The following is a 14500-nucleotide window of genomic DNA, read 5'->3' as shown; positions in this document are numbered from 1 at the left end:
TAGTTGCTTCCGCCTACGCTAGCGTGTAAGTCTTCATTTCTTTACTTCTATGAGAGAGAACATAGAGAAGGAAGAAGACAATGAAGGTGAATGTTGGATCCACAAGAAAAATAATAGAAAAATAATAAAAGAAAAGGGATACGACCAAAAAAAATGGAACAACACTTTCTTAAAACATTAATAGAAGAGGGATGCTAAAAAGTGGGACTCATAAAGAGTAATATAGTCAGATTATTATTTTGAGGAGTGTTTTAGTCAAAGAGAGAGTGACAAAGCGCAATCCATTTACGAATTGGGAAAAATTTCGTTTTGTTTTCCAAACCTAATCCCTCAACCTTTCGAGATCTTGCTCCTTGGACAGAGTGACCCCATCAAGGTTAAGGTCGCGGTACTTGAACTCCGCATGGACGCATGGGGTTTGCTTGACTAGGTCAATCTACAAGACGGAATGATTTGTCCTTATCCGGGTAGTCATGGATTTAGCTGATGACTTCGACCAAGTAATCTCTGCTCAGGGTTTCTTTGAGGGCCGAGTTTGGGTTTGGAGATTGTTGTGCAGATCTAGGTCAATCTCCCTGTTGGCCTTGTTTTTTCCAAAAAAAAAGTCAAGTAAAAATTAAAATTTTACTAAAAATGCCATGTAGGACGAATCATCGGAATTGAGTGATTGTTTTTCTTTTTGATGTGGTACTAAAGTGATTCGGCAAAATTTTTTGGCAAAGTAAAGACAGTACCAAAGTTATGACACTTGTATTATCCTTTTCTCCGTATCTTGGTTTAACAATTATGATAAATAGAAGTATTTTATCTTCAATAACGTAGAAATTCCAACGTGCAGCTCTCATAATTCTCACAGCATAAGAGGCAGTGTATGCATGCATCTACCAATGAATTGTAGATGCTGTGATTTGAGCACTAGGTTAGCTGCATCTGGATCGAGGTGGTCTAACTCCTTAGTCAACTCCTTCAGATATAGATGTTCATAATAGTCGAATTATGCATAATAATTTATGTAATCTCGTCAAATCACAAGATAATTGATGGTTAGTGGAAAGCATATTCAACAATTTTTCTTTTACTTATTTTTGGTTAAACAATATTTTCGCACATCCCTTGAGAGTTTTGTTGTTTTGTCATAAATGGCCAAGGCAGATGGCAGTGGGAGAAGAAGACCTTATCAGCTTCCGTACTTCCACAAAGATATCACACAAACAGCGTCCACGTACCAAATAAAGCACTCATGCGTTATCAAGTGCTGTTCACTCCAAACAACTAGTCTGCAATTCCATCAATCTTATCATGGATGAATGAGTTACAAATTATGAAAATCATTCAAATTCATTTTTTTCGTAAATGATTAATACTAATTAATATATATATATGATAAATTTATCTTAAATTAATTAAAAATAAAAAAATTAATATATCTGTGATAAATTTACCCTTTATTGATTTCCGTTAAATTTTTCATTAAATTGCTGAGTTGAATGACACGTGACAGTTAATGATATACTAATTCATAAATGTATCAATTTGTAATTTTTTATAATATTAGTCCAATTTAACGAAAAATAACGAAAGATATATTTATCACAAATATACTAATTTAGGGTTTTTAGTGACCAATTTGAGATTTTTTATAGTAAAAAAATTTAATTTGTGGTAAATTTGTTACAAGTGTATCAATTTTGGATTTTTCGTGGTATTAACCCTTTCATAAATAACAATAAACGAGACCCAAAATTATATAGGTCGATCGATACCATCTTCTGTCCAAACAATCCCGTTGTATTGATATGAATTGGAATTGGTTCTTGAGCTTTGGATGTTTATCTTTTTAAATAGTCACAAAAAGGGATAGGAGCATTAACACTGTTAGTATCAGAAAAAGCAAGCCTAAAGTGAGATTATAGCGGACTTTCACCAACCTAATCTCCCAATCTACTCAAAATCCAACAAAACTATGCTGAAATCAAGAGCAATTTCAAAATGTTTAACAATAATGTCCGTTTGATGACATCAAAGTAAGAATTCCCCGTCCATCAGGTGGGTTGAAATTTTTTTAAACCGATTGGGACACTGCAAATAAATTTTCCCAACTACCCATCTGCCACAGCTTTGTCTTCTTCACCTCCCTTCGATCCTTTCTTCTTTCCAAGGAAAAAGAAAAGATAAGAAAAGAAAAGGAATCCAAAAGCGATAATAGAGGCCTAGATATATTAAAAAGCCTTCAATGAATTCTGCAAGAAAGGAAAAAGAAGAAGCTAGAGCAGCTTTAGGTACTATGAATCCCATGGACGAAAGCAATCCAAGTGCGCATTGAATTCTCTCATCTTATGGCAAATTTCAATCAAGAACCAAACTCTGATAGAGACACCACATGCCTTACGGGAGACCCTCTTTTGCCATCCACCAGCCACCCTAAATCATAGTGTTGGTACATCCACATTTATATATGATCCACCCTACTAAATTAATATAGCAAATATTACCCAAAATATATATTAAAAATAATATACTAGGTATACTAAAATAATAGCATAGGTGACCATTCATTAAATTAATTCCGTTTGGTCTTCCTTGTTAGCTCAAATATTAGAGTACGAGTCAGTTCAAAGAAGAGGAGACAACAAAGGAGCACAGAAGAGAGACGAAAGAATAACTCGATAAAAAGATGCGAAAACTCGTGCAGTTCACTTGGGTTCTTCTGGATTTACATTGTTTTTTAAGGAGACAACATCATGGGAAACCACAGTAGATCAAACAGTGGTCTCACCAAAAACAAAGAGAGAACACCACAAAAGACAATTAGAGAGAGCACTTATGTTGAGGCCTTCTATAGAATATACTGCTATATGTGTATGCAACTTAGGTAATTTACACTGGAGGTTTGAGAAATCTAGTTCATAGTTCCCACTAGCACATGACATCCTTGAGAAGCTTGTACCTGCGGGTGGCGGTCCGCGGGGAGGGGTTCTTCCCCTTGTCAGCAGCGGCGGGGGCAGTGCCGTCCTCGCGGTCATGCTGCTTGATTATCCGGTCGCCGGAGTACTCGGACTTCGGGACGCCCGCGTTGACGTTCGCCGCCCCGGACCTCCGTGACGAGCCTCCGTTTGATCTCGTGCTTCTCTGCTCGCTTTGGCACCAGTCGCACTGCACGATCGGCTCGGACGCTTCGCCGTAGTAGCTACTACAATACCTGTGGGACACCAAAGTTTGTGTGTGTCATCTCATATTCCCAAGCAAAATCAAAGATAATTGAAGATAGAGAAGTTTCTTAATGTGATTGTCGTCGATCAAACATATACAGATTTGGTTATTACAACTGAGTCATTCTAGCTAGACACGTCCCTAAGAATAGTGTGGAGTTCAACAGTTGCTGATCATCATCTTCTATGTCATCAACTAGAGGACGCATGTGCACGATATATATGCTCATAATGCCAGAATCATGTATCGCGGACCCCGCGGCGGCGGCGGTGGCGGCGGTTGGTGAGGAGGTGGTTCAAGGAGGCGTTTGGTGAGAAATTCAGTTACGGGTAACTATCAAACATGGATGTGAACATGGGTATACAAACACAGCTCATGTACACACATGTCATGCGTCGTCACGATGATGGCCATGCGTGGAACAAGTGCGCGACACACATATATGGATGCATCACGCATGTCAGAGACACTTTCATGACGATGACGACGAGTGAAGTTCGTACGAGTGTTGGAAGCGGTTGCGGCACTTGCTGCAGCGGAAGAGCTTGTCCGGGAACCCGACGTCGCCGCACATGCAGCACACGACTTGAAGATCCACCATCGTTGGCCCCCCAGATCAGCTCGAAGGAAACATGTGTCTGCAGAGAAGAGAGAGAGAGACAGAGAGAGAGAGAGAGGAAGAAGACGATGAGGGGAGGGAAAGAGAGAGAGACTGGTATATAAAGAAGACGAGTGGCTTGGCTTTTGGGTCTTAGTCCATGGATCTAATGTGATGTGTGTGCGTGTGTGCAAGTGTGTGGGCTCAATATAAATCTGTGGAATGTGTGTTACAGGTAGACCACAGGTTGCTTTGCAGTCGTTTTCAGTTGAGAGGGAGAGACGTGAACCCTAGATTATAAATTAGATATAAGATTTTTATTATATGTTCATACCATTGGAATGACAGTTGTGTCCTGGCATGGGACTACAGCCTTTTTTGTTTTGTTCTTTTTTTATTTTCCTAACTTATGGTCTTTTCCCCTTACTTTCACATGAATATAAAAGAAGGGTCGTCCTCATCCTAGATTTTGGCTTTTCTGTGGTACGCATAATTGGAAGTACACACCACGATAATAAAATGTGGTAAAACCCCCCCTCATCGTTTGGTGTGACGAATCCCATCCACATACTTTGTACACATCCTTAATTTAGCCCACATCCCTCTTTCCGCTGCTCGGGCACGCGGGAGAACGTGAAATTATTATATTAAGTATAAATTTATGAATTAATATTACGAAAAATCTCAAATTAATATACCCAAACTAATAAAGAACATAAATATCTACTTCAACTAGACTATTTGCAATAAATTTACCCAAATTAATCTTTTGATCATCAAAAACCCCAAACTGATAAATTTTTGACAAATGTACCTCCCTTTAATTTCCGTGAAATTGGATTAATATAAAAAAAAACTACAACTTGAAATACTTGTGACAAATGAACGGTAAAACCTCAAACTGATACACCCGTCAATTACCACGTGTCATCAAACTTAGGAATTTGAAGGTAAAATTTAACGGAAACTAATGGAGGGCACATGTCTATTAGTTTGGGGTTTTTGGTTGTAAAAAAATTAGTTTTGAGTAAATTTATCAAAAATGTACTAATTTGGGGTTTTTCGTTGTATTAACCCTAAGTTTATACCACAAAAAAATCTTAAAATGTGCATGGCGAGACGTCGATACCTCAAACTATAATCTGTGTCATCAAAAATCTTATATTATGCATATTGTGACACTCATATCCAAACTTTTTCTAGGTTATAAAAAACTTTAAATTATGCTCGCCATAAAACCCAAAACCGGTACATGAAAAGAAGGTGGGGGTATTGATGTCATAGTAAAATTACGGGTTTTTGGTGGTGGATGTTTGGATGACATAAAAAAAAAAGTCATAGTGAATATAATTTAGGAATTTTAACGGTGTTTCTTGTTCAAGTATCGATCTTGTCTGGCAATTATACATAGGTTTATATAATATATTGAATAACTTGAGTCTTTGAAAGCCATGTTTGGCCATTTACACTTTATTCGGGAAAAGAAAGTAGGAGGAGAAGAAAATAAGGAGATTGAAAATGAAGGTGAATAGATAGGTGGAGAAAAAAAATAAGTTTGTTTTGGTGTTGTTTGGAAAGATGACAATGAAGGTGGAGAAAACGGATATTTAATACTTTTAATGATCTGTTTATTTACTATTATTGCCCTTTGGCTTTTTAACATTGCCTTGTGCTTGTGAGGGCAAAGATGGGAGAATGACAAAGGAGTTCACATTCCAAGCCACTTTTCTCTCCAAGTTGGAGAGAATTAAGAATGGGGGGCCCAGTGGATTTAATTTCTCTTTCGAAATCAGTCGCATTTGTACTTCCAAACAAGGGATTTTGACTTTTTACCAAATGAGATTCTCCCCTCGCTAATCCATCCCTTCCTTATCCACCTCCCAAATGGTAACTCATCGTTACGTCAAATCCTTCATGATTTTCAGAGTAAAGATAGTTTCTCTTTTTAAATGTTAAAAGAGAGGCCGAGTGCAAATTTTTATGTGACAATGAGGAACAAACAGGCACTTAATTATCCATAATCTTTTTCGATCAAAAGAAAAATTATCAATCATCTTTCCTCTTTCTCGAAGGGAATGTTAGGGTTCAGACTCATATTTTTTTTCCAATTCCCTTGTACTTATTCGAGCAGTTTTTGGTTAATATATTACATTTATAATTATCATCTGTATTTATATTTAGTTAAGTTTGTATGTGGATGATATCTATAACTTAGGAGAAATTGTCCAATGTCTAATTAGTCCTAAATTTATTGAATAGATGCCAATTCAGTCTTAAACTTTAAAATTTTATTGATTTTATTCTAAAACTTTGTGCAAAATTTCAATATAGTCATTCTATTCAATTTTCACTGGAACCGCTAATGTGACGACATGCCGCGTAGGACAACTGGCGATCATCGGACCGCCACGTCAGTCATTTTTGGGAAAAGTTGACCAGAGGGATTATATTAGAATTTCGCCAAAAGGTTTAAGACTAAATTGGCAAAATTGAAAATTTATGACTGAATTGACATCCGTATAATAATTTTAAAACTAATTAGGTAATTTTTCCGCATAACCTATGACCCACACCATTTAAGAGATAGGGCCGGAGGAAATTTCTTCCAACCATGAAAAGAGGAAATACAGCCTTCTTTGCTAATGAGTTTTTATATCCCTGCCAATCAATCCTTCGGAAACCCAAATGAACATGTATCCTTTTGGTAGATTCGAGATGTTTTGAGTCGGACTCCGTTTTGTCTTTTAAGCTTTTCACTTAAAAAGGAGCAAGAAACCTATTCTTTCCTTTGTTAATATCTGTCTGTCCCCTTTCATCACTCGAGATGACAAACCCTAGGTCTTAGTGGGGTTTGGAGATTTCTTATTAAGGCACTGAGAGTTTTGCATCATCTCCGCAAGGCGACTCTACGTTTCTATCATTATGTTTTATCTGCGCTTTGGGAGTTACTATCGTCGTTGTTGCTATCCAACCTCTTGTACAAGCTGTGACGTTTCAGCTGGAGAAGGAAATCTTTTGAGATGATGAACTGTCGTTTCTTGTATGCACCCATTTCTTGGCATTGATAAGATCGTGACCGTAAATATGATGATTATTCCACAATAATCTTTGCCTAAATTAGGGATGCTCATCTATCTTAAGTTTTTTGTTTCTTTGACACAATAATCTTTCATATCGCTGACCATAAATTCATTTATATGTCTTTAAGTTTTGTAGTTTGAGAGGAGTTTTGTCCTATTGCTGAATCTGTTAGTTCTCAAGGGTTTCTAGGGTTTCAAGTTTCTGAAAGTAGCACTTTCGTTGCCGATGATTCTGATTGTTAGCTACTTGCTCATCAGTGAATCTGTTACTCTTATTGCGGGGCACAATACAGCTGTGGAGGTACAACAAGTTACGGAGCAATAATTGACAGATCTCCAACTTGGCGACGGTCGTACTATGCCCACAAACAACAATGTAGGCGAGTGGTAGAATTCTCAAGGAAGTAATAAGAAACTGGTCACCAACGGTAGGGGATAGTTGTCCCAATAGTCTTAAACATGATGGTTAATTTGATTTTAAACTTTTCAATTTTGTTGGTTTAGTTCCAAACTTTTTAACGATTATCCAACGTAGTCCATACGGCCAATTTTGGTTAGAATCGCCAACGTGGCAGTCCAGTTTTTTCGGATCGTTTTACGTGACATGATCGTTGCTGACGTGGATGATAATAAAAATGTTCAGGATTAAATTGATAAAATTGAAAAGTTTAGGACTGAATTGATCGCCGAACAATAAACTTAAAGACTTATTTCGAAAATTTTTCCTTAATGGTAGTCGTGGGGGACAGCACATGAGGCCATCGTTAATGACCCCGCAACGGCCATCGCAACAAGTTTCCTTTAATGGCAACGTGTGGACAGGACACGCGATTGGCCATGAGCCTTGGCTATTGAGCATTAAGGACAACCCTTTTTGCTTTTAGGGACGATTTTGCCCGTTGTGATTTTTCTAATAGCGACGGCAACGCTTAGATGGGTAGCTACATCTCCCGCACTTCCTCACTCTGTCACTCATAAAAAAAAAAAAAAATAGAAGCAATTGCATGCCCTTAAGCTAGAAGGGTCTTGAAAAATGATTATCCACATTCCCTAACCATACCGAGCATGGGCAAGACAAACCCTAGGAAACTTCATAATATATTGGAAAGGTGACTCGGAGGTCGTTTCGCTTCATACGCGTCCATGCGCTTTCCTCACTACTCTCCATGACTTTAGGTTCATAAAGAGAGTCACGTGTTGTGTTTGTCCACTTCCACACATCCCACACCTCCTCCTCCTCCTCCTCCCAAATCGACCGGACCTACACGCAACTCTCGTACACGTTACGTACGTAGCATTCCTTTGACAACACACGACGAACCCTCCTCCCCCACTAACCTCGACGTCCCTTGCTTTGTAATGGATGTGACCTAGCTATTCAGTGCTGCCAAAGGAAAACAGAAATCACGACCCCATCGATTGATCCGCAAAAGGATTCTTGCTATAGTCTCGTGATCTCATCGATTGATGTGTTTTGTATATTATGTATCCGGCATCTTGATTTTCGTCCGATGACTTGATATAGTCAATTACTCGAGCCCCTTTATAGGCCAGTTGAATTTTGACTATCACTCATTTTATCGAGTCTAGATGAGTCGAGTTTGATGATTGGCATTTGTTCTTAACAAGGAAATTTAGGTCCTCATATTCGCCTAATAAAAAAATAGATTGGATATTATGGAAAGCTTGGAGGGAAGGTAGTACTAAAAAGCTATTCGTAGGAAACCCGTCGAGGGTTTCGTCGAGGATAAGAGTTCTTCATCTATCAAACTTCCTATTTGATCTTCCTAAAAATATCGTTTTCTAAAATCCTTGTTCCTTTGGTTCTTCCCAAAAAACGTCATTTTCCGCCTCCTTATCTCTTTGGTGCCCTTTGAGGGAGGGTTTGCATCATGTCCTTGCACGAGCGAATCCTTTAGAGATCGCAAGCAATCTTATTCTTTTCCTTCCTTCGTTGAACGGGGTGAGAAGACCCATGTTGCAAGTTGATCTGGTACTTTAGGGAAGACTGCCTTTGGAGGTTGTTCTGTGACTCTGGCGATCCGTTTAGAATCATGAAAGCTTGGACGTGACGAATTCACAAGCTAAATATTCTGTGACAGGGTATGGAGTTTCTGTGATAATACTCTAAACACGCAGTTCTGTCGATCACCTCTTTTAACTCTTTTCAAATCATTCATTTTTCACGAAACAAACGCAGTGGACAAATTCTTGTACCGTTAACCTTATGAATGACATAAGACGTGAACCAAAATCTATATGAACAGGTATGGACCCAACTTTTCAGAATTTGTACTTCACAATATGAGTTTCTTTCTTTCTTTCTTTCTTTTTTGGGTTGGAGAGTTTCTTTCTTAATTTGCTTTGCATTTCACATCTTCTCCTCTCGTTAAAAGGTTTCCTTATCTTTTTAGGCCGTTCTCTTAACACTTTTAATTTTTCTTCTTCTTTTTTATTTATTTCGGTGCCATCCGCAAGTCTTTGTTTTTAAATTTTATTTTCGGTAATATGTATTGATTTTTTTACCACGAATATGAGTGCAGAAACTCGGCTATTTAGAAACTTACGAAATGATCCTGCAAATCTCAAGAAGCAGCTAAATTTAGAGTTTGGACTGTTCAGATGACTTTCACCAAAACAATTTTCACCCAATATCGGAGCTGTAATATACTTTTTGGAAAAAAAATGGATTTGTTTTATTATGGACAACCTGCGTGATAGGTTTAACATTGTATTTTGTTAGATGTTACCTCGAGTATTTTTTTATGCATATAGTTACCATCGTGTCAATTTATGTACTTAGGACTTCACAATTTAGCCCTAGAAATTTTTGGAGTATTATGTAGAGATTTTTCTTCTTCTTCTTTGCTAAAACGAAATATTATGTAGAGATGAAAAGCTTCATAGGACACCTAGAAGAAGTCGACATACCAAGTTATGGTCTAGACTCTAGAGAGAGAATCATTGGGCCTTTGTGTTTTGATGGGAGAGGAGATTCCTTATTGGGCCCAATTGGGCCTAGAAGATTTATCAGGCCCATGAATCGTGAATGAACTCCTTTGTTAAGCTCATGGTCCATTCTCGTGAATGAATCAAGCAAATGGGACCAACATTAGAGCAGTAGAATAATTTAACTTGGTGAAGTCATTTAGTAATTCTATCATGGATTTCAAATCCAAACATCCAAAAAAAAGGGATGGCAAAATATCCCTGCTTAGGTGATCATCGTTGAGCGTGGGGTCGAGACGGCAGTGGGGACGCAAAAACCTAGCTCCGAGTAGAGGTGATTATTGGGTTGGCTCAGGTCGGATCGAATGTATAGCCCAAACCAGAAATCTTTGGCCTTGGTCAGGCCAAGGTTGGGCGGCGGGGCTTACTAATGTTAGAAGGTTGCCTAAGCCCACCAATTTACTTTTTGGACTTAGGTAGTCCAATCAGGCTGCCCCTCCATCGATCATCTTTAAATTAGGGAATGAGATAAACGATTGTTGCAATATCTAATTCATAAAGACAAAAGATAGAATTTATACGATATTTTAGAAGATATATCATATATGTGACTAAAAATACACCAAGTACCAATCCAATGGGGGGGTGATAGCCCCTCCTAGCTCCCTTTCCATCAGTGGGGATGGAGATGAAATTCTTAACCCTTGTAACCCCTCAAATGGGGATGGGGTTAGAGGTGGCACAGCCACCCCAACTCGAGTCACTCGAAAATTGATCCAACCCAACCCAACCCGAACGGATGAAAGAAAAGTCAACAATTTGCACCCGACTCAACCCTTATTCGAAATACCTCGAACTGAAGAAGAACTCGAATTATCCAGCCATCCGAACAAAGAAAATTTGAATTATTCACCCACTGGTACCCGACACGACTCGAAACCAAAGATAGCCGAGTCCTAAATGAACCGCAATTCAACGTGGGCTAAGCCCGTGCAAACTGAAATCGAAAGCGAAATTTCATAAATCGAAATGACTCGAATGTGAATATGACGCAAAATGAAATTTCGCATGAAGCTGAACTGACCTACATCCGAAGAGCAAACAGTCCGAAACGAACCGATTTGAAAAAGATTAGAATCAAACTGGGCCTAGGCGGGCCCATTAGGCAGCTTGTAAAAGATCAGATCTAAAGTTATATTTATTCTTTTCCTAATGAGCAAACTAGTTTGCAAACTTCTGCCGTTATTCATTCTAAGCATGCACTATAAGCTATCTACATCCGAAAAGTTCTGTTTGTTTCGCGAAAAACGAATGATTTGAAAATATATTTCCTAAAAATAATCACTTATACCGCTTGACATAATTAGTCAATGAAAAATGTTCTCATTTATAACAGATATATCTAAACATTTTCGCGGACGATGAAAATAATTTTTCGTTCATTCATTTTTGTAAGCGATATGAGTGATTGTTTTTAGGAATATACTTTCCAAATTATTTATTTTCCGTGAAATAAGCGCATCCTAAATCTCACCGAGGAAAACCAAAGTGGGGTAAATACTAAGGCCCCATTTTGTTCAGTATTGCAAATGAGCTTTGAGACTCTAAAATCCCTTGGGCAAATGCAAATGGCCTTTGGTTTGGTTTTTGCTCAATTTTGGGGGAATGCAATTGCATTTCCAAAGGCTTTTAGCCCAAGGCAGGTTCGAAAGTCCTTTGGAATGCTGCATTTCTGGGATGGAAATACATTTTTTGTTTCCAATTTTACACTCACTCAACTATCATAGTTTAGGTTAAGTCCCTACCTAACGCGACGTCACCGGTGAGGTTTTATGCTGTTAATAGGCTCCCCATGAGCATTTGGCGTGACTCTCGTGAGGCCGTATGTGGCGTTGGCAACCTTGCCTGAGGTTGCTCTACCTCAAGCGATGCGGCTGGGGGTTCGACGACCTCAGGTGAGACTGTTGGTGCCATATCTGGCTCGCCGGCAGCTAAATTTAGCCTCCCTGGAGGCTTGCCGACCTTCCTCGACCGTTGAGTTTTATCAGTTTTTTTTTTTTAAAAGCAAAAATTCTTTTCAAAGTGTGATTTTACCCAAACACCATTTAAGCCAAATTTGTTTCTCAATGCACTATAAGATTACAATTTAACAGATATTATTTGCATTACGGATATTCTCTTTAGCCCAAACACATTGACATCTTCACAAAGCCGAACCAAAACCGGACCTGAACCGGGAGTGGTTGCGAGTGTCGATCACGTGGGGAGCACGTGAAGTGCAGCTGCCGAATCAGGGCGAATCCGGGATGCAGACCTGCGGGGAGCACGAAAGGAGGAGCCTAGGAGAGAGCTCCACGTGCGATCGTTTGAAAAGTCAATCCCTGTCTGGACCATTATCCACTCGCCAGTCACTGCCACCACCACCACACTCAGAACAGAAAAGAAGGAAGAAAGAAAGAAAGAAAGTTGGCAGTTGCATTCAATGCGAGAGCGACAGAGGGAGAGGCCCTTCACTGCTGTCCTGAAAAATGATCACGATCATCATTTGTCCGCAGCTTCACATTGAATCTCCTCCTGGGTTGAGATTGAAAGTTCCATTTTCCTGGCCCCATGCAGAGAATAGCCTCTAATGGAAACTTTGTATGTCAATTGTGAACCTAGCATTATCATGTGATGGCGGGGCGCGGAAGGAACGAGCTCGCTTGCATCTCGTGTTCTGAAGCCATCGAATCGTTTCCTGATTACTGCTCTCCCCAGAGTGGTTTTATGCGGGGCGCGTATCCCGCGTGTATGTACTGTGATTTAACAAGCTAGAGAGAGCTCAACGGGCTCGAGAAGTTTGCGACCGGCTTATGCGACTAGTGCTAATGACTAGGACTTTGTAGGTTCCCACATTAGCATTCAGCATCTTCTGTGGGAAATGCTAATTACGTGGAGAGGATACCAACCTCGGTGTGGTGGTGCACTAGGGCATTGCGGGCGGTGATAACCGAGATAAGTCATCAATGGAATGATTTCGTTAGTAATGGTTCTTTTCTTAATTCATAATCCCATGAAGTTATTTGTTTGTACTCCAATCATACTTTTTTTTTTGTGACCTGGACTCCCACACCGGCCGCACTCCAAGAGTCCGACTGGCCAGGCACTAACCGATGAAGAACTAGCCAAACCCATATACTAGCTTCCATATCAGTCAAGATTATGATAAAGTAGAAGGTAGAGGGACTCGAACTTGGGATCAGTCACCCACGAGCCCAAAGCCCTTACCGCTTCACCAACCCCTTGGAGGGTACTTTGATCATGGTAAATCTTCTCATTTTTGGTAAATTAAAATTACAATAAATTGTCAGTAGTACACTTTGTTCGTTATAAATCTTACTTGTTTTGGGTAAACATTCATTCCAATTAATATCACTTATATAATCATTTTATTAAGGGTTAATACAACGAAAAATCCCAAACTGGTATACCTGTGACAAATTTACCACAAACTGATTTTTTAAACACTAAAAGCTCTAAACTGGTATACCTGCGACAAATTTACCTTCCGTTAATTTTCGTTAAATTTTATCGTCAAAATAGTAAGTTGGATGACAAGTGGCTGTTGATGGGTGTACTGGTTTGGGGTTTTAACTTCGTTTGTCACATGTATACCAATTTGTGATTTTTTATGATATTAATCCAATTTAAAGAAACTAAATTTGTCACAAATGCATCAGTTTGGGATTTTTAGTGGTCAAAAATTAGTTTGTGGTAAATTTGTCATAGATATATCAGTCGGGGGTTTTCGGTGGTAAAAAAATTAGTTTGGGTAAATTTATCACAGATACATCAGTTTGAGGTTTTTTGTGATATTAACCTTTTTATTAAATGATTATGTCTGTTGTTAATGTTAGGTCATTTCTAATAAAGTAACCTTTAAAGAAAATGTGCAGAGAAGGAGGTGGCTGGGCTGTAGCAAGCCACGTCCCACCATTATTATCAGCCCCGGCGGGGGTTGGGGACCCTCACCAAAGCAATGGTGACAATCAGCGACTCGCTAGAGAGGACGACGAGACCTTGTCCAGCTATAGTAAGTGTTGCGTGTGACCCTTACCACAAATCAGGCAAGGGTTTGTGACGGATGTGCCACCCTTCCCAATAGAGGTGAACGGTTTCCGGTCTAATCCGGTTCTTAAGTGGAACGGGAACCAGACTGGTAAGATTGGTTCCCAATTTTCAGGATCAAGAATCGGACCAATGGATCATGGAACCGGGAGCCGGACAGGACCAATAGTCGGGTCCGGTTCTGGGCGGTCCAATGAAACCTTTTGCTATTTACCAGCAAAAGAACTAAAAGTGTGAGAATGACACACTTAACAAGTAATACCCTTTGTCGTGGCCAACTTGTTATATAAAGAATACATCACATAAGAAAGGCTTAGCTTGGATTTTATTGACAACTTCTCTTACGATTTTTGCATAGCCATTCGATGTGGGACTCTTGCAATTCACGTGGAGACACAATAACAGAGACAAGCCAAGAGTCTCACATCAAAGGCTAGACACACAATAGAGAAAAGTTATACACATTACACACCAAGAGTCCCATATCGAATGGGAACCAAGAGACCATCAGAGTGATTGTGCATAAAACCCAAGCCTTGCACGGTAATTAGAAATC

General features: G+C 39.2%; 1 protein-coding gene across 1 annotated transcript; it reads right to left on the bottom strand.

Annotated features, from left to right (window-relative positions):
- Window positions 1-2647: 2647 nt before the first annotated feature.
- On the bottom strand, window positions 2648-3968 carry LOC115690489 (uncharacterized). Its single transcript, XM_030616836.2, has 2 exons — window positions 3714-3968; window positions 2648-3199 (listed from the first exon to the last, which is right to left on the bottom strand). Exons 1-2 carry the CDS (start codon window positions 3809-3811, stop codon window positions 2917-2919), a joined length of 381 nt encoding a protein of 126 aa, XP_030472696.1. The 5' UTR covers window positions 3812-3968; the 3' UTR covers window positions 2648-2916.
- Between the last annotated feature and the right edge of the window lie 10532 nt (window positions 3969-14500).

Source organism: Syzygium oleosum, unplaced genomic scaffold, assembly GCF_021117445.2.
Source record: "Syzygium oleosum isolate NSW1041296 unplaced genomic scaffold, Sole_v2.1 Sole_v2.14, whole genome shotgun sequence".
Taxonomy (NCBI): domain Eukaryota; kingdom Viridiplantae; phylum Streptophyta; class Magnoliopsida; order Myrtales; family Myrtaceae; genus Syzygium; species Syzygium oleosum.
This window is presented reverse-complemented; position numbering and strand designations above follow the sequence as displayed.